This window comes from Pseudophryne corroboree, chromosome 6 (assembly GCF_028390025.1).
Source record: "Pseudophryne corroboree isolate aPseCor3 chromosome 6, aPseCor3.hap2, whole genome shotgun sequence".
Taxonomy (NCBI): Eukaryota; Metazoa; Chordata; class Amphibia; order Anura; family Myobatrachidae; genus Pseudophryne; species Pseudophryne corroboree.
In genome coordinates, this window is record NC_086449.1 from 552,760,361 (window position 1) to 552,782,348 (window position 21,988).

Below are 21,988 nucleotides of genomic sequence, written 5' to 3' on the forward strand. Positions count from 1 at the left end.
TGTACAAAATTGAATATATAAGCAGTATCCGCAATAACTTTGTGACATCATTTGGCAATGTGGGAATCCTGCATACACACTTTGGGAGCTGAACTGTCATTGATTCATAAAGGTCTGTATTAAAACAGGTCTAAGTAACTTTATAAAAATATTTCACAATGATTTCCCCTGTGTACAGTAAGTATGTTGTATGTTTTAGTAACAATGACGGGGCAGTTTTAGGGGTTAAGCACAACATTATTGCGCTCCCCCAAAAAATAAAATAAAAATATTGCGTCCCCCCCCCAAAAAAAAAAGAAAAGTAAAAAAGAATTTAATGTGTTGTCACCAGTAATATAAGAAAATAGTTTCATACATACAGTATGTGGCCTGCTACTTGGATTAATCCTTTATATATGCAAAATTGAAATTCAAGTAAGGTTACATTTTAGTCAGGGTGCTAGTGCCACCAGACATGGATCCATGCTTCAGTACCTCTGGTGGTCAAAGCCTTCACCTGCCAACTACTATGCCAGCTCCGTGGGCATTGCGGGTCAGCATAGCTGTAGAGCCACCCAGCAGTGATAGACATCATCAAGCTGTGCTGCCTCTGCCTGTCACAATGACATCACTGCGGGCTCAGGCTCCACCCCCTTCATGAAGGTGCCAGTCAGTGAGAATCAGATGCCTCTGGACAGATGCCTCTGTGGTCTGGACAGCAATGCAGTAGATAGGAGCCCCAACATCACCCCCACTTCCCACACCACAAAGTCATCTCATATTGCAAACAGGGCCAGATTCAGATCTGCAAGCAATCCGCACTCAGTGCCAATAGTCACATAGTTGAGTGACTCTTTGCAACTGCACAAAAATGTCTAAAAAATGTATCTGGTGCATGTGTTACATAGAGTGGCTAGAAATACATGCAAACATGGTATGTCCAGTGTACATGTTATGGGAGTGTTATGGGTGTGTCAGTGAACGTGATTGCATACACAGAGGTTCACCTAATGACATAGGAGGCCATACGTGGATGGAGAAATTGTTCCTACCATAGGGCTGGTGCAAGTTTCAATGGTGCGACAGTGCGACTGATGGTGTCATTTTAGGATGCACCAATTGGTATTACTGCACGTATAGATGCTTAGAGGGGGTGTCTCAGTCCTTGCACATTCAGCTGCACAGATGAACACCAGGGAAAGCGGTAGTAGCTGAATTTGCATAAAGTCATAGATGGGCAACTGCTAATATACTCTGCAGGATTCTTCATCCACCTTAGAATCAGGCCCACAGGGCCATAGCCAACTTTTTATATGAGGGGGAATGGGCTGGAGCCAGAACTTTGCGGGCCCCATTGCAACATTTTGAAGGGACCCCTTCTAGAGAGATACCTCTCTCCACAAAAGTTGTTAATTTTATGCTCCACAGAAGTGCCCTAGTTCATTGTATTCACCATAACAGTGTCCTAGTTCATTTTATGAACTAAAGTGGTGCCCTACTTAATGTTACACCCCATACTAGTGCCCTATTTCACATTGTAAAACACAATGGGGCAGATGTATTAACCTGGAGAAGGCATAAGGAAGTGATAAACCAGTGATATGTGCAAGGTGATAAACGCACCAGCCAATCAGCTCCAATATGTAAATTAACAGTTAGGAGCTGATTGGCTGGTTCGTTTATCACCTTGCACTTATCACTGGTTTATCACTTCCTTATGCCTTCTCTAGGTTAATACATGCTTTGCTGCTCTCCACCATCATCTATGTCCTATTCCATCTGTAAACCAATGGTTAGGTGCTGTTGAAAGGAAGTAAGAAGTAGATGATAGTATACCAAGTATAGGAAGCTAAAGCACCAGGCCCTTGCTCATGAGAGCTTATGTTCTAAAAGGAGGGCCGGCAAACAGACAGGGGTGACACAGATGGAGTAGACTACAGTGAGTATGGAAAAATGCTTCAGATTAGAGAAGGTGGGGTTTGATGAAGTGGGTATAACAGATTAGAATATTTCTCTCCTCCCCTTTTTTTATCACATTGATCCCCTCACTTATTCCAATACATGATGACAAGAACAATGTACCATAACTCTAACTGTCCCAAATTCCATTCAGACATTGTCCTGCTGTCCCACCCGGGAATCGCAGTGTCCCGCAGGTGTGTGTGTGTGGGGGGAGGTTGGGGGAGCCTTTGATCACTGCTATTCTGCTCTGAAAAGCGCATGTGCACAGCATCTAAATAGTGAAGGGAAATAGTGCTCAGCAGCTCAGGGAGTGCTGGGCCACACCCACCCACTCAATGCCATGCCCCTATCCTGCTAATTACTGGGGGAGTGGTACCTGCTCTCACCTCCTAGTGTTAGTAAGGAAATAAGTGACAGATAAGCGTTGTGTATATCTATGCCTTTTTTGAGACACAGTGCTCAGGCATAAAGAGTATAATGCAATCAAATAGCAAATAATAAAATAACAGTGATTGTTAGTACACAGGTCATGGATCACAATTAGGATCAAAGTCCAGATGCTGATGACACACTGTGAAAATATTGTAGGAATTTGTAGCTGAAAGTTAGTACATAATAGTCACGATCAAACAGGTTCCAAATGCTGGTTCCTGTAAAAGTGGTGCACAATGGTGCTGTGATACAGTAGATGTAAGGGCCTCTGTTCTAGAGAGCTGGCGTCCCGACCCTCCAGGTACAGTACTCACCCCTCCGGTGTATGATGGTGCTGTTCCCAGCACTGGAGTCTAACTCAGAGGTCCCAGCCAATGGTGCTATCCATTTTGTTGCTGTGCCTCTGTATAGTCTGTCCCTCCTTGCTGTCCTGTCTAGGATCCCTGCTTCTACAGCGTGTATAGCAATGTACACCCGGAGTGGGGACCTGTTGGACTGCCGGGTGCTGCCGTGACCTCCGGAATCCTAAGTCTCGCAAGACTTCCGGGTTCCCGTTGGCTTCAGCAGCGCTGCCTGACCGCTCAAACTCACCAGCCGGTGAGGAGACTTGTTGATGGGGGTAAAGCTGTAGATCTTCCACAGGTGGTGGGAACTGGTAAACGTGCTTGTGCCAAGTGTGTGCTTCCTCCAACCCGTTTCAGGCCGAAACAGGAGACAGGACACGTTGTGCTGATCATCCCACTCCCCAACCTATCCTGCTAATGCCATGCTCCCTTCAGCGCACAAGTGTCCAGATGAGGGGGCATCAAAAGTTGGGATGAATGATATACTTATACACAGAACTGCTAGCAAAATTATGCAACACGACCTGGCTCTTGGAATAACTGCCTATACAACCAAGGTAAGTAAAACTTCCACCACTGCCTTCCTATTATTGTGATATTACACACACACACACACACACACACACACACACACACACACACACACACACACACACACACACACACACACACACACACGTGTGAATTTCTGGTGCTCACAACCATTAAAGGGGCAATTTCAATTAGCTGTGAACTCTAGTAGGCTGTGTGACTTTTTCCCATGGCTGCATTTTTTTGTTACTCAATTAGAAACCTGCATTATGCTAGTGTTGATTTCAAATGGAGAGAGAGCGCAGCTTTTAGTATGTCTCTCCAAATGCAAACTAAGGCTGGGTACACACCTGACAGATATGTCAGTGGACAAACCATCGGGCCGACTGAGTGGCCAATCAAGGAAAGTGTACAAACAACTTATCAGCCACTCAATATATCGGCCTCTGTCATGCAGCTGGGCGGGCATTTGAATTTGCCCAATCAGCTGTTACGTCGACCCCCCGCTGCAAGTGTATGGGTGATAGGCAGACTGCCCGTATGCATAGCACAATGCGCCAATATATCTGCATATACAGGGGCGGATTCAGAAGAAAATGATAGGGGGGGCACCATGGAAGGGGCAAGTACATTTGCGTGAGGCTTCGGTGCATGTGAGGTGGCGCTTCTTATACAATGCCCACAGTTGTAGCGCTCATTATGCAATGTCCACTGTACTGGTAGTGCCCCTTATATAGACCCCATAGTAGTGGTGCCCCTTATGCAATGCCCGTATTGCCCCCAGTAGTAATGTTGCCTGTAGTAATGCCCCCAGTCATTTAGCACCCTAGTAGTTATGCCCCCAGTGGTAATTCCCCTGCAGTTATGACCCCAGTAGTTTACCCCCGCCCCCTTTAGTTTAGCCTCCCAGTGGTAATGCCCCCAGTAGTTTGCCTGCTTGTAGTTTAGCCACCAGTAGTAATGCCCCCCTGTAGTTTGCCGCATTGTAGTTTAGCCCCTGTAGTTATGCCCCCCTTGTAGTTTAGCCCCCAGTATTAATGCCCCCAGTAGTTTGGCCTCTGTAGTTATCTCCCAGTAGTTTGGCCCCTGTAGTTATGCCCCCAGTAGTTTGGCCCCCTGTAGTTTAGCCCCCAAGTAGTAATGCCCCTGTAGTTAAGCCGCCAGTAGTAATGCCCTCCTGTAGTATGCCCCTAGTAGTTAGCCCCTTTGTAGTTGGCCCCCAGTAATAATGTCCCCCAGTAGTTTGCCCCCAGTAGATGCCCCCAGTAATAATGTCCCCCAGTAGTTTGCCCCCAGTAGATGCCCCCAGTAATAATGTCCTCCAGTAGTTTGCCCCCAGTAGTAATGCCCCCTAGGAGTTTGCCCCCAATAGATGACCCCCCAGCAGTAATGCCCCCAGTAGATGCCCCCAGTAGATGGCCCCCAGTAAAAATGTCCCCCAGTAGCTGCCCCAGAAGTAATGCCCCCAATAGATGACCCCCCAGTAGTAATGTCCCCAGTAATAATGCCCCAGTAGTTTGCCCCCAGTAGTTGCCCCCCCAGTAGTAATGCCCCTTGTTAATGCCCCCCCAGTAGTAATGTCCCCCCGTAGTTTGCCCCCAGTAGATGCCCCCGCTGCACTAAGGAAGAAAAAACCATCATACTTACCGAGCCCTGTTCCAGACCGCTGCAGTCCTCCTCTTGGCGTCCGCTCCTCAGCACTATGAGAGAGACGTCATGACTGATGTCTCTCCCATAGCGCATGCCACACAGTGACAGCGCCGGAAGCCGGAGCTCAGTACTGAGCTCCTGCCTCCGGCTGCCGCTGTGCAGGGAGACGGGCGCCCGCTGGTAACACAATCTCAGCGGGTGCCCGTCATCTCCCTGTGCGGCGCCGATGCCGGGGGGGGGGGGACAGGACGGAGGCCACAAATAACAGGGGGGACACGGGCCCGAGTGCCCCACCCCCCTGGATCCACCACTGTGCATATATATCGGCCATAGGCTGTGCTGCAGGGCTAACGCGATATTTCTATGAAGTACATCGTTTACATACATATTGCTGGTACACACACACGCGCTAATGTGCCCAACATGTGTTGGGCGTTCAGTTGAACAGTCGCTATATCAGCCAGGGTGTACCCAGTATAAGGGGTATATTTACTAAAGGACGATTTTCAGAACTTTTTATCTGTTTCAAATGAATGAAAATTGATCTAAATTGATGTTGTACTTCCAGGGCTGCAACACACATTTACTAACCTTTTAAGCATCAATATGATAAAATCATCTGTTAGTAAATGTGTGTTTTAGCCTTGGATTGAATTATACTAATTTGAAATAGCAAAAAAATTGACCATTAGTTAATATATATATATATAAGAGTCCTCAGACCATCGGAAGTGTAGTTGGGCTTCTCGCATAGCGTCTACAGTACTTCCTAGGGAAATTGTCAGGATGGGGAGCATAATACACCGAATCACAGGCCCCTGCGGGAAAGGGAAGGGAGGGGGAGGATAGGCAAAAATAATGCCAAACATACAGCCCGGCCCCAATCAATAGTCAGCCTCTAGTACATACTGTACACATGAATTTTAGGTAACGGTCCTCTAATCTCAGCATTCTGGAACGGAAGGTATTATACACCAAACACTTACTTGTAGTAGCTGTTGTCTTCATGGGGACACTAAAATGCTGGCCTTTAATTGTTCTAACGTCAAATATGTAGTCTTCCCCAGGAGTGAGACTCTTCACCATAGCTTCATTTGCTGTTGTTGTTAACTTGACAACTGTTTCTCTACTGCTTGAATGATATGTTATCTATCAAAACATTTTAAAAAATAGTTATATATTTATTACTTTTCACTGACTTTTTCCTCATATACTGTAGGTATCAGTCGATTCTCTTCAGAATTTGTCAAATGGAACTGAAAAATGGTTTGTCTATGATGTTTTACACAATCTGATATACAGGGAAGATGCTACAGATACCTAACCAGTATATCAGCGGTGTAACCAGAGACCAGTCTGAACGCGTCACAGAAATAAAGGTGTTTTACAGAGCAGATCCTGTAAAAGTAAAGTAAAAAAGCGTAATTCATTATATTGAAGAGGCATATAGCAAAGTGAACCACCTGTCCTAGAGAGAGTTACTCCTATGGGCCAGCATGCAAGACATTTAGTGGAAAATCTGTTGATTATGTAAATTTTGTTAATTTGCCATCAAAAGCCTTGATATCACACTTGATGCCGTTCTCTGCTTTACTTCTTACACCCAGTTTCTCCCGCAGTCCTGTCGTTTAAGCAGTGCCGTAACTAGACATTTTAGCGCTGTGTGCAAGAAACAGCATCGGCTCCCCCCCCCCCTTCATATAGAAAATATGACTAATGTGCGCCAAAAATCTAGGGGTGTGGCTTCATGGGGAAGTGGGCATGGCCACAGAGCTCCCTGTTACACATTACGGCAGGCAGAGCTCCCTTTTACACAGCATGGCAGGTAGAGTCCCGTTTTACATATTAAGCAAGTAGAGTCCCCCTTTTACACTGTACAGCCTTGCAGAGTCCCCTTTTACACATTAGGCAGGTAGAGTCCCCCTTTTACACAGTCTGGCAGGTAGAGTCCCCCTTTTACACAGTAAGATAGATAGAGTCCCATTTTACACTTTACGGCAGGCAGAGTCACCCTTTTACACAGTACGGCAGCAGAGTCCCCCTTTTTACACATTAGGCAGGCAGAACTCCCTTTTTTACACATTAGGCAGCAGAGTGCCCCTTTTTTACATATTACAGTAACAGAGACCCTTTTTTTCTACACATTAGGCAGGGAGTGAGTGAGGTGTGTGTGTCTCTCTCAGTCACCTGTGGGGGCGATCTGGCATCCAGGCCTCCCAGGTGCAGATACTCATATACGGGAGCTTGCGGCTGCACTAGCATTCCCTCTCCATTGCAAAGGCGGCAGTGGCGGCTTATATACGGGAGCTGGTGGCTGCAGTAGTGCTCCCAGTCTCTCCATTGCAGAGGCGGCAGCACGTCTCACAGGTGGAATTACCGCACGGGGGGCTGTGTTCCACCGAACAGCGCATGCGGCACCGCTCCCTGTCCCTTACAAAGGCGGTGGTGGGAAACAAGCGCCGGCAGCCAGCTGGATTGTCACTACTACCTCACTGAATATAACGGCCACATGTGGGGGGGTGCTGCCAGATGGTGCGCCTTCAATGCAGTTGCGCTGTGGGCGAGGCACCATCGGCACACACCTAGTTACGACCCTGCGTTTAAGGTAATAAAATATTGCTAAAATATGCAATTGTCTTACGCAAGATGCAACCAAAATTTTTATAAACTCTTACTATCTGGACTTTACATACCCAGCAATCCCAATTATGTTCAAAATGCTGGGGCAAAACTGTTCTATATCAATTACTCACACTCATCTAAAAATGCCCTCAAACCCACCTAGATCTGCCACCTCTAGGGTTTGATTACAGTGGAGGGAGTGACAGAGGAAGTCGCCCCTGGGGCCCACATACAGAAGGACCCCCACACAGTCTGACCCTGCAATTGCTGAGAACAGTTGCCAGGCGTCACCTGTTCCCAGGCGGGGCCTGCTGCAGCTTTGCATTCTGCATGCATAGACAGAATGGCTCCCAAGTCCCTTCACCAGCATCATGTGACACATCACATCTGTGCCGCTAATTAGAGGACTGGGAGGCCACTCTGCTCTGTAAGAACTCAGTAGGCTGGCTGTGCATGCAAAACAGAGCCATAAGCATGCTATCACCATGATAGGTGAGTAATCTGGTGAAATGGGGGAGACCTCTCCACACTTAACTCTCATCCAGATTTCACCTCCTTACTATAGCCTACCATATTCCCACTTATGCTACATATACTGATTCACCCTTGTTGCTGTCTCAACTTTCACTAGCTCCTTGAATCTAAGCATTGCCCAATTCCTATTAGATTTTAAACTTTCTTATGAGCAGGTATCTCCCTACCTTTGTTGTTATGTTATTTTGACTTTCTTGTACAGTATGTCTCTGCTTAATGCAGGGTTGGGGAACCTTTTTTCTACCAAGGGCCATTTGGATATTTATAAAATCCTTCAAGGGCCATACAAAAATGATCAACTTAAAAATTAGCCTGCCCCCAGTAGTTATGCCCCAGTAGATATGCCCCCAGTAGTTATGCCCCAGTAGATATGCCCTCAGTAGCTATGCCCACAGTAGCTATGCCCACAGTAGATATGCCCCAGTAGATATGCTCTTTAGTGGTACTGTGTGTGTGCCAATAAATGGGTGTGGCCACATGCCACACAGGGCGGGGCCAATTAAAATTGGGCGTGATACACATATGCCCCAAATGGTGCAGTGCCAGATACACATATGCCGCCACAGTGTCAGATACACATTGCCCCACAGTGCGAGATACACATTGCCCCACAGTGCCAGATGCACATATGCCCCACAGTGCCAGATGCACATATGACCCACAGTGCCAGATACACATTGCCCCACAGTGCCAGATGCACATATGCCCCACAGTGCCAGATACACATTGTCCCACAGTGCCAGATACACATATGCCTCACAGTGCCAGATGCACATATGCCCCACAGTGCTAGATACACATATGCCCCACAGTGCCAGATACACATTGCCCCACAGTGCCAGGTACACATTGTCCAACAGTGCCAGATACACATATACCCCAAAGTGCCAGATATACATATGCCCCACAGTGCTAGATACATATTGCCCTACAGTGCCAGATACACATTGCCCCACAGTGCCAGATACACATTGCCCAACAGTGCCAGATACAAATTGCCCCACAGTGCCAGATACAAATTGCCCCACAGTGCCAGATACACATTGCCCCACAGTGCCAGATACACATTGCCCCACATTGACCCCCCCCCCCCCACGCTCATCACCACTCCCCTCTGCTATGTGATGGGAGGAGAGTGCAGCGCAGTGCCTCTCCTGCCCCTCAATGCTCCCCGAAGTCCGGTACCCGGCGGCAGGTATCTTAAATGAGGTGCCAGTTCATTAGCCAATCAGAGCTCGCGGACCAGCAGCCAATCAGGAGCCGGGGCTGCCGGCCTGCGAGCTCTGATTGGCTAACAAACCAATGAGATTCACCCTGCTGCCGCCGCTGCCACTGGAGACTGGATATCACTGAGCACATTGAGGGGCAGGAGAGGCTCTGCGCTGCGCTCTCCTCCCCTCACATAGCAGCGGCTGCAGCACTGGCTGCTGGGCTGGATGAAGAGGCTGTGCAGGCCTTATACGCCCCGCGGGTTGGACGTTCCCCACACCTGGCTTAATGCATGCAGTTTCCTTTAGGGATGGTTAATCGGCGCATCAATCTTTTGTATCAATGCAGGATAGTCATGTCTGCATTACGGGCCTTATACAGGATTGCTAAATTTGCAAAACGCAATCCGGCCAATTATCGAATGAAGCGAGCAAGACTAGCAACAGAAATTGCGTACAGATCACGACTGCAATGCAGCCGCTGTTTAACTAACAGGAAACCGGCATTTCTGGCGTGAAACCTGACGTTTTCTGGGTATGTCTGGAAAAACGCAGGTGTGCCCAGGCGTTTTTAAGGAGGGCCTCTGACATCAGCGATGGCCACTTCCAGCCTCGTGTGTCGCAAGAATTGTGGATGACCTTGCCTGGCGCAGATAGGGGAAATCTTCAATGTTCCAGTAATTGCGTATGGTTTTGCGATCAGAACGCATATTGTGATGTATTCGTAATTTCTGCAATGGGCGTTTTTCTCTATTTCTGGGCGGCAACTGTTTGATTGCAGCAGCTGCTTTTTAGCAGAACTGCAATCCTTACTGAATGAGGTCCTAATCTGTAAAATAATACTGATCTTCCCTAAAATTGGCATTAGATTGACCCATGTGCCATTAGGGGCTAGGTTAAGATTGCGTACCAACCAAACTGAACATTTTAGTTTTCCAGGAGTTATTCTTTAGAGCTGTTATATTATATCCATTGCAATAGTCACATGTAATAACAGTCATAAAAAAATGGTGCAATGGGCCTGATTTAGAGATGTACGCTAATCCGTCATGACTGCGTTTTTGTACGCAGAAACTGTGTGAAAATATTCTACTTTTGTGGTATTAAGATGCTCACCAGTAGCTTTGTAAATCCAATCGGCTAGGTACAAAGATGCAATATCGGACACAGCTCAGTTGATTATCGCCCTTCTGTATAACCCTATGTATATTCAGAATGGCCGATGTAACTAAGACATTGGTGCCATTGAAACTGCATACGCAATCATTTGCTCTGACATGCCTATAAAATGATCACAACACACGCGTGGATTTCTAATCCCCTCTCTATTACCACCCACAAATGATCCCTGTCAATCAATCTGCATCCTATTACTCTCTGTGATCGACATGGCATAGGCAGTGGGACGCATGCACAGTAATAATACTCTCTGTGAGTGACATGGCATAGGCAGTGGGACGCATGCACAGTAATAATACTCTCTGTGAGTGACATGGCATAGGCAGTGGGACGCATGCACAGTAATAATACTCTCTGTGAGTGACATGGCATAGGCAGTGGGATGCATGCACAGTAATAATACTCTCTGTGAGCGACATGGCATAGGCAGTGGGATGCATGCACAGTAATAATACTCTCTGTGAGTGACATGGCATAGGCAGTGGGACGCATGCACAGTAATAATACTCTCTGTGAGCGACATGGCATAGGCAGTGGGATGCATGCACAGTAATAATACTCTCTGTGAGTGACATGGCATAGGCAGTGGGACGCATGCACAGTAATAATACTCTCTGTGAGCGACATGGCATAGGCAGTGGGATGCATGCACAGTAATAATACTCTCTGTGAGTGACATGGCATAGGCAGTGGGATGCATGCACAGTAATAATACTCTCTGTGAGAGACATCGCAGAGCCACTGAGAGGCATGCACAGTAATCATAATCTCTGTGAGCAACATCACAAGGTATTGGGACGCATGCACAGTAATAATACTCTCTGTCAGCGACATCGCAGTGACACTGAGACGCATGCACAGTAATAATACTCTGTGAGCGAGATTGCACATGCACTGGGATGCATGCACAGTAATAATACTCTCTGTGAGTGACAACGCAGAGGCAGTGGGATGCATGCACAGTAATAATACTCTCTGGGAGTGACAATGCAGAGGCACTGGGACGCATGCACAGTAATAATTCTCTCAGAGCGACATTGCAGAGGCACTGGGATGCGTGCACAGTAATAATACTCTCTGTGAGCGACACCACAAGGTATTTGGAAACATGTACACTAATAATACTCTCTGTGAGCGACATAGCAGAGGCACTGGGACGCATGCACAGTAATAATACTCTGTGAACGACATTGCAGAGGCACTGGGATGAATGCACAGTAATAATACTCTCTGTGAGTGACAAAGCAGAGGCACTGGGATGCATGCACAGTAATAATACTCTCTGTGAGCGACAAAGCAGAGGCACTGGGATGCATGCACAGTAGTCATAATCTCTGTAAGCAATATCACAAGGTATTGGGAAGCATGCACAGTAATAATACTCTCTGTGAGCGACAACGCAGAGGCACTGGGATGCATGCACAGTAATAATACTCTCTGGGAGTGACAATGCAGAGGCACTGGGATGCATGCACAGTAATAATTCTCTGTGAGCGACATTGCAGAGGCACTGGGATGCGTGCACAGTAATAATACTCTCTGTGAGCGACACCACAAGGTATTGGAAAACATGTATACTAATAATACTCTCTGTGAGCGACATAGCAGAGGCACTGGGACGCATGCACAGTAATAATACTCTGTGAACGACATTGCAGAGGCACTGGGATGCGTGCACAGTAATAATACTCTCTTGGAGTGACAACGCAGAGGCACTGGGATGCATGCACAGTAATAATACTCTCTGTGAGCGACACCACAAGGTATTGGGACGCATGTATACTAATAATACTCTCTGTGAGCGACATAGAAGAGGCACTGGGACGCATGCACAGTAATAATACTCTGTGAACGACATTGCAGAGGCACTGGGATGAATGCACAGTAATAATACTCTCTGTGAGTGACAAAGCAGAGGCACTGGGATGCATGCACAGTAGTCATAATCTCTGTAAGCAATATCACAAGGTATTGGGAAGCATGCACAGTAATAATACTCTCTGTGAGCGACAACGCAGAGGCACTGGGATGCATGCACAGTAGTCATAATCTCTGTAAGCAATATCACAAGGTATTGGGAAGCAGGCACAGTAATAATACTCTCTGTGAGCGACAATGCAGAGGCACTGGGATGCATGCACAGTAATAATACTCTCTGGGAGTGACAATGCAGAGGCACTGGGATGCATGCACAGTAATAATTCTCTGTGAGCGACATTGCAGAGGCACTGGGATGCGTGCACAGTAATAATACTCTCTGTGAGCGACACCACAAGGTATTGGGAAACATGTATACTAATAATACTCTCTGTGAGCGACATAGCAGAGGCACTGGGACGCATGCACAGTAATAATACTCTGTGAACGACATTGCAGAGGCACTGGGATGCGTGCACAGTAATAATACTCTCTTGGAGTGACAACGCAGAGGCACTGGGATGCATGCACAGTAATAATACTCTCTGTGAGCGACACCACAAGGTATTGGGACGCATGTATACTAATAATACTCTCTGTGAGCGACATAGCAGAGGCACTGGGATGCATGCACAGTAATAATACTCTGTGAACGACATTGCAGAGGCACTGGGATGAATGCACAGTAATAATACTCTCTGTGAGTGACAAAGCAGAGGCACTGGGATGCATGCACAGTAGTCATAATCTCTGTGAGCAATATCACAAGGTATTGGGAAGCATGCACAGTAATAATACTCTCTGTGAGCGACAACGCCGAGGCACTGGGATGCATGCACAGTAATAATACTCTCTGGGAGTGACAATGCAGAGGCACTGGGATGCATGCACAGTAATAATACTAGAGATGAGCGGGTTCGGTTCCTCTGAATCCGAACCCGCCCGAACTTCAGGTTTTTTTACACGGGTCCGAGCAGGCTCGGATCTTCCCGCCTTGCTCGGCTAACCCGAGCGCGCCCGAACGTCATCATCACGCTGTCGGATTCTCGCGAGGCTCGGATTCTATCGCGAGACTCGGATTCTATATAAGGAGCCGCGCGTCGCCGCCATTTTCACACGTGCATTGAGAGTCATAGGGAGAGGACGTGGCTGGCGTCCTCTCCGTTTAGAGAAGAGAGAGAGACACAGTATTTTGGGGAGCATTATTAGGAGGAGTACTACTATACTGTATACTACTATACTACTTGCTGAAGTGATATTTATAGATTAGATAGTGTGACTGTAAGTGTATTATCTGACTTGTGGGGGAGACACTGACAGTGGGGAGCAGTTAGAGTCTGAGAGCAGGACTCAGGAGTACATATAACGTACAGTGCACACTTTTGCTGCCAGAGTCAGTGCCACACTGCCATTGTTGTGACCACACTGACCACCAGTATAATAATATATTTTGTGATTGTCTGCTTAGGCCTCGGAGTACTAGTTGCAAGTTGCAACGTGACCTGAAGTGACCACCAGTTTAATAATCAATCACCACCAGTTTAATATATATATATATATATATATATATATATAATTGTATATAATATATATATATATATATATAATATTGTATACCACCTACCCGTGGTTTTTTTTTTTCATTCTTCTTTATACATACTACTATAGTAGCTTACTGTAGCAGTCTGCGGTGCTGTGCTGACCTGACAGTGTCCAGCAGGTCCGTCATCAGTCATTACATAATAAATATATATAGTACCTGTCCGGCTGCAGTACTAGTGATATTATATTGATTTCATCTCATTATCAATAATTTATCATCCAGTCTAGACTCTATATTAGCAGCAGACACAGTACGTTAGTCCACGGCTGTAGCTACCTCTGTGTCGGCACTCGGCAGTCCATCCATAATTGTATACCACCTACCCGTGGTTTTTTTTTTTTCTTTCTTCTTTGTACATACTACTATAGTATAGTAGCTTACTGTAGCAGTCTGCGGTGCTGCTGAGCTGACAGTGTCCAGCAGGTCCGTCATCAGTCATCATTACCTAATAAATATATTATCTACCTGTCCGGCTGCAGTACTAGTGATATTATATATACATACATATATATATTGATTTCATCTCATTATCAATCATCCAGTCTATATTAGCAGCAGACACAGTACGTTAGTCCACGGCTGTAGCTACCTCTGTGTCGGCACTCGGCAGTCCATCCATAATTGTATACCACCTACCCGTGTTTTTTTTTTTCTTTCTTCTTTGTACATACTACTATAGTATAGTAGCTTACTGTAGCAGTCTGCGGTGCTGCTGAGCTGACAGTGTCCAGCAGGTCCGTCATCAGTCATCAGTACCTAATAAATATATTATCTACCTGTCCGGCTGCAGTACTAGTGATATTATATATACATACATATATATATATATTGATTTCATCTCATTATCAATCATCCAGTCTATATTAGCAGCAGACACAGTACGGTAGTCCACGGCTGTAGCTACCTCTGTGTCGGCACTCGGCAGTCCATCCATAATTGTATACCACCTACCCGTGGTTTTTTTTTTTCTTTCTTCTTTGTACATACTACTATAGTATAGTAGCTTACTGTAGCAGTCTGCGGTGCTGCTGAGCTGACAGTGTCCAGCAGGTCCGTCATCAGTCATCATTACCTAATAAATATATTATCTACCTGTCCGGCTGCAGTACTAGTGATATTATATATACATACATATATATATTGATTTCATCTCATTATCAATCATCCAGTCTATATTAGCAGCAGACACAGTACGTTAGTCCACGGCTGTAGCTACCTCTGTGTCGGCACTCGGCAGTCCATCCATAATTGTATACCACCTACCCGTGGTTTTTTTTTTTCTTTCTTCTTTGTACATACTACTATAGTATAGTAGCTTACTGTAGCAGTCTGCGGTGCTGCTGAGCTGACAGTGTCCAGCAGGTCCGTCATCAGTCATCATTACCTAATAAATATATAATCTACCTGTCCGGCTGCAGTACTAGTGATATTATATATACATACATATATATATATTGATTTCATCTCATTATCATCCAGTCTATATTAGCAGCAGACACAGTACGGTAGTCCACGGCTGTAGCTACCTCTGTGTCGGCACTCGGCAGTCCATCCATAAGTATACTAGTATCCATCCATCTCCATTGTTTACCTGAGGTGCCTTTTAGTTGTGCCTATTAAAATATGGAGAACAAAAATGTTGAGGTTCCAAAATTAGGGAAAGATCAAGATCCACTTCCACCTCGTGCTGAAGCTGCTGCCACTAGTCATGGCCGAGACGATGAAATGCCAGCAACGTCGTCTGCCAAGGCCGATGCCCAATGTCATAGTACAGAGCATGTCAAATCCAAAACACCAAATATCAGTAAAAAAAGGACTCCAAAACCTAAAATAAAATTGTCGGAGGAGAAGCGTAAACTTGCCAATATGCCATTTACCACACGGAGTGGCAAGGAACGGCTGAGGCCCTGGACTATGTTCATGGCTAGTGGTTCAGCTTCACATGAGGATGGAAGCACTCAGCCTCTCGCTAGAAAACTAAAAAGACTCAAGCTGGCAAAAGCACCGCAAAGAACTGTGCGTTCTTCGAAATCCCAAATCCACAAGGAGAGTCCAATTGTGTCGGTTGCGATGCCTGACCTTCCCAACACTGGACGTGAAGAGCATGCGCCTTCCACCATTTGCATGCCCCCTGCAAGTGCTGGAAGGAGCACCCGCAGTCCAGTTCCTGATAGTCAGATTGAAGATGTCAGTGTTGAAGTACACCAGGATGAGGAGGATATGGGTGTTGCTGGCGCTGGGGAGGAAATTGACCAGGAGGATTCTGATGGTGAGGTGGTTTGTTTAAGTCAGGCACCCGGGGAGACACCTGTTGTCCGTGGGAGGAATATGGCCGTTGACATGCCTGGTGAAAATACCAAAAAAATCAGCTCTTCAGTGTGGAGGTATTTCAACAGAAAAGCGGACAACAGGTGTCAAGCCGTGTGTTGCCTTTGTCAAGCTGTAATAAGTAGGGGTAAGGACGTTAACCACCTCGGAACATCCTCCCTTATACGTCACCTGCAGCGCATTCATAATAAGTCAGTGACAAGTTCTAAAACTTTGGGTGACAGCGGAAGCAGTCCACTGACCAGTAAATCCCTTCCTCTTGTAACCAAGCTCACGCAAACCACCCCACCAACTCCCTCAGTGTCAATTTCCTCCTTCCCCAGGAATGCCAATAGTCCTGCAGGCCATGTCACTGGCAATTCTGACGATTCCTCTCCTGCCTGGGATTCCTCCGATGCATCCTTGCGTGTAACGCCTACTGCTGCTGGCGCTGCTGTTGTTGCTGCTGGGAGTCGATGGTCATCCCAGAGGGGAAGTCGGAAGACCACTTGTACTACTTCCAGTAAGCAATTGACTGTCCAACAGTCCTTTGCGAGGAAGATGAAATATCACAGCAGTCATCCTGCTGCAAAGCGGATAACTGAGGCCTTGACAACTATGTTGGTGTTAGACGTGCGTCCGGTATCCGCCGTTAGTTCACAGGGAACTACACAATTTCTTGAGGTAGTGTGCCCCCGTTACCAAATACCATCTAGGTTCCACTTCTCTAGGCAGGCGATACCGAAAATGTACACAGACCTCAGAAAAAGACTCACCAGTGTCCTAAAAAATGCAGCTGTACCCAATGTCCACTTAACCACGGACATGTGGACAAGTGGAGCAGGGCAGGGTCAGGACTATATGACTGTGACAGCCCACTGGGTAGATGTATGGACTCCCGCCGCAAGAACAGCAGCGGCGGCACCAGTAGCAGCATCTCGCAAACGCCAACTCTTTCCTAGGCAGGCTACGCTTTGTATCACCGCTTTCCAGAATACGCACACAGCTGAAAACCTCTTACGGCAACTGAGGAAGATCATCGCGGAATGGCTTACCCCAATTGGACTCTCCTGTGGATTTGTGGCATCGGACAACGCCAGCAATATTGTGTGTGCATTAAATATGGGCAAATTCCAGCACGTCCCATGTTTTGCACATACCTTGAATTTGGTGGTGCAGAATTTTTTAAAAAACGACAGGGGCGTGCAAGAGATGCTGTCGGTGGCCAGAAGAATTGCGGGACACTTTCGGCGTACAGGCACCACGTACAGAAGACTGGAGCACCACCAAAAACTACTGAACCTGCCCTGCCATCATCTGAAGCAAGAAGTGGTAACGAGGTGGAATTCAACCCTCTATATGCTTCAGAGGTTGGAGGAGCAGCAAAAGGCCATTCAAGCCTATACAATTGAGCACGATATAGGAGGTGGAATGCACCTGTCTCAAGCGCAGTGGAGAATGATTTCAACGTTGTGCAAGGTTCTGATGCCCTTTGAACTTGCCACACGTGAAGTCAGTTCAGACACTGCCAGCCTGAGTCAGGTCATTCCCCTCATCAGGCTTTTGCAGAAGAAGCTGGAGACATTGAAGGAGGAGCTAACACGGAGCGATTCCGCTAGGCATGTGGGACTTGTGGATGGAGCCCTTAATTCGCTTAACAAGGATTCACGGGTGGTCAATCTGTTGAAATCAGAGCACTACATTTTGGCCACCGTGCTCGATCCTAGATTTAAAGCCTACCTTGGATCTCTCTTTCCGGCAGACACAAGTCTGCTGGGGTTGAAAGACCTGCTGGTGAGAAAATTGTCAAGTCAAGCGGAACGCGACCTGTCAACATCTCCTCCTTCACATTCTCCCGCAACTGGGGGTGCGAGGAAAAGGCTCAGAATTCCGAGCCCACCCGCTGGCGGTGATGCAGGGCAGTCTGGAGCGACTGCTGATGCTGACATCTGGTCCGGACTGAAGGACCTGACAACGATTACGGACATGTCGTCTACTGTCACTGCATATGATTCTCTCACCATTGAAAGAATGGTGGAGGATTATATGAGTGACCGCATCCAAGTAGGCACGTCACACAGTCCGTACTTATACTGGCAGGAAAAAGAGGCAATTTGGAGGCCCTTGCACAAACTGGCTTTATTCTACCTAAGTTGCCCTCCCACAAGTGTGTACTCCGAAAGAGTGTTTAGTGCCGCCGCTCACCTTGTCAGCAATCGGCGTACGAGGTTACATCCAGAAAATGTGGAGAAGATGATGTTCATTAAAATGAATTATAATCAATTCCTCCGTGGAGACATTGACCAGCAGCAATTGCCTCCACAAAGTACACAGGGAGCTGAGATGGTGGATTCCAGTGGGGACGAATTGATAATCTGTGAGGAGGGGGATGTACACGGTGATATATCGGAGGATGATGATGAGGTGGACATCTTGCCTCTGTAGAGCCAGTTTGTGCAAGGAGAGATTAATTGCTTCTTTTTTGGTGGGGGTCCAAACCAACCCGTCATTTCAGTCACAGTCGTGTGGCAGACCCTGTCACTGAAATGATGGGTTGGTTAAAGTGTGCATGTCCTGTTTATACAACATAAGGGTGGGTGGGAGGGCCCAAGGACAATTCCATCTTGCACCTCTTTTTTCTTTAATTTTTCTTTGCGTCATGTGCTGTTTGTGGAATGTTTTTTGGAAGGGCCATCCTGCGTGACACTGCAGTGCCACTCCTAGATGGGCCCGGTGTTTGTGTCGGCCACTAGGGTCGCTTATCTTACTCACACAGCTACCTCATTGCGCCTCTTTTTTTCTTTGCGTCATGTGCTGTTTGGGGAGGGTTTTTTGGAAGGGCCATCCTGCGTGACACTGCAGTGCCACTCCTAGATGGGCCCGGTGTTTGTGTCGGCCACTAGGGTCGCTTATCTTACTCACACAGCTACCTCATTGCGCCTCTTTTTTTCTTTGCGTCATGTGCTGTTTGGGGAGGGTTTTTTGGAAGGGCCATCCTGCGTGACACTGCAGTGCCACTCCTAGATGGGCCCGGTGTTTGTGTCGACCACTAGGGTCGCTTATCTTACTCACACAGCTACCTCATTGCGCCTCTTTTTTTCTTTGCGTCATGTGCTGTTTGGGGAGGGTTTTTTGGAAGGGCCATCCTGCGTGACACTGCAGTGCCACTCCTAGATGGGCCCGGTGTTTGTGTCGGCCACTAGGGTCGCTTATCTTACTCACACAGCTACCTCATTGCGCCTCTTTTTTTCTTTGCGTCATGTGCTGTTTGGGGAGGGTTTTTTGGAAGGGCCATCCTGCGTGACACTGCAGTGCCACTCCTAGATGGGCCCGGTGTTTGTGTCGGCCACTAGGGTCGCTTATCTTACTCACACAGCTACCTCATTGCGCCTCTTTTTTTCTTTGCGTCATGTGCTGTTTGGGGAGGGTTTTTTGGAAGGGCCATCCTGCGTGACACTGCAGTGCCACTCCTAGATGGGCCCGGTGTTTGTGTCGGCCACTAGGGTCGCTTATCTTACTCACACAGCTACCTCATTGCGCCTCTTTTTTTCTTTGCGTCATGTGCTGTTTGGGGAGTGTTTTTTGGAAGGGCCATCCTGCGTGACACTGCAGTGCCACTCCTAGATGGGCCCGGTGTTTGTGTCGGCCACTAGGGTCGCTTATCTTACTCACACAGCTACCTCATTGCGCCTCTTTTTTTCTTTGCGTCATGTGCTGTTTGGGGAGGGTTTTTTGGAAGGGCCATCCTGCGTGACACTGCAGTGCCACTCCTAGATGGGCACGGTGTTTGTGTCGGCCACTAGGGTCGCTTATCTTACTCACACAGCTACCTCATTGCGCCTCTTTTTTTCTTTGCGTCATGTGCTGTTTGGGTAGGGTTTTTTGGAAGGGCCATCCTGCGTGACACTGCAGTGCCACTCCTAGATGGGCCCGGTGTTTGTGTCGGCCACTAGGGTCGCTTATCTTACTCACACAGCTACCTCATTGCGCCTCTTTTTTTCTTTGCGTCATGTGCTGTTTGGGGAGGGTTTTTTGGAAGGGCCATCCTGCGTGACACTGCAGTGCCACTCCTAGATGGGCCCGGTGTTTGTGTCGGCCACTAGGGTCGCTTATCTTACTCACACAGCTACCTCATTGCGCCTCTTTTTTTCTTTGCGTCATGTGCTGTTTGGGGAGTGTTTTTTGGAAGGGCCATTTTGCGTGACACTGCAGTGCCACTCCTAGATGGGCACGGTGTTTGTGTCGGCCACTAGGGTCGCTTAGCTTAGTCATCCAGCGACCTAGGTGCAAATTTTAGGACTAAAAATAATATTGTGAGGTGTGAGGTATTCAGAATAGACTGAAAATGAGTGGAAATTATGGTTTTTGAGGTTAATAATACTTTGGGATCAAAATGACCCCCAAATTCTATGATTTAAGCTGTTTTTTAGTGTTTTTTAAAAAAAAAACACCCGAATCCAAAACACACCCGAATCCGACAAAAAAAATTCGGTGAGGTTTTGCCAAAACGCGGTCGAACCCAAAACACGGCCGCGGAACCGAACCCAAAACCCGAAAAATTTCAAGTGCACATCTCTAAATAATACTCTCTGTGAGCGACATCACAGAGAAATTGGGATGCATGCACAGTAATAATACTCTGTCAGCGACATTGCAAAGGCACTGATATGCATGCACAGTAATAATACTCTCTGTGAGCGACCTTGCTGAGGCACTGTCTGGGACACATGCACAGTAATAATACACTCTGTGAGTGACATCGCAGAGGCACTGGGACGCATGCACAGTAATAATATTCTTTGTAAACGTGATATCACAGAGGCACTGGGGTGCATTAACAGTAATAATACTCTGTCAGCGACATCGCAAAGGCACTGGGACGTATGCACAGTAGTAATACTCTCTGTGAGCGACATTGCTGTGGCACTGGGATGCGTGCACAGTAATAATACTCTCTTGGAGTGACAACGCAGAGGCACTGGGATGCATGCACAGTAATAATACTCTCTGTGAGCGACACCACAAGGTATTGGGACGCATGTATACTAATAATACTCTCTGTGAGCGACATAGCAGAGGCACTGGGACGCATGCACAGTAATAATACTCTGTGAACGACATTGCAGAGGCACTGGGATGAATGCACAGTAATAATACTCTCTGTGAGTGACAAAGCAGAGGCACTGGGATGCATGCACAGTAATAATACTCTCTGTGAGCGACATCACAGAGAAATTGGGATGCATGCACAGTAATAATACTCTGTCAGCGACATTGCAAAGGCACTGATATGCATGCACAGTAATAATACTCTCTGTGAGCGACCTTTCTGAGGCACTGTCTGGTACACATGCACAGTAATAATACACTCTGTGAGTGACATCGCAGAGGCACTGGGACGCATGCACAGTAATAATACTCTTTGTAAACGTGACATCACAGAGGCACTGGGGTGCATTAACAGTAATAATACTCTGTCAGCGACATCGCAAAGGCACTGGGACGCATGCACAGTAGTAATACTCTCTGTGAGCGACATTGCTGTGGCACTGTCTGGGACACACACACAGTAATAATACAATCTGTGAGTGACATCGCAGAGGCACTGTGAGGCATGCACAATAATAATACTCTCTGTAAGCAACATCGCAAAGGCACTGGGATGCAGGCATGGTAATAATACTCTCTGTAAGCGACATCGCAAAGGCACTGGGATGCAT

At 47.0% G+C, this 21,988-nt stretch overlaps 1 protein-coding gene across 1 annotated transcript in view; it reads right to left on the reverse strand.

The window, feature by feature from the left end:
• PTPRQ (protein tyrosine phosphatase receptor type Q) overlaps positions 1-21,988 on the reverse strand; it is a 517,581-nt gene that overhangs the window by 487,473 nt on the left and 8,120 nt on the right. The window contains exon 2 of the mRNA XM_063927718.1: positions 5,885-6,047. Within this exon, the coding sequence (XP_063783788.1) occupies positions 5,885-5,984 (100 nt within the window). The 5' untranslated portion in view covers positions 5,985-6,047. The remainder of the gene's footprint in view (positions 1-5,884; positions 6,048-21,988) is intronic.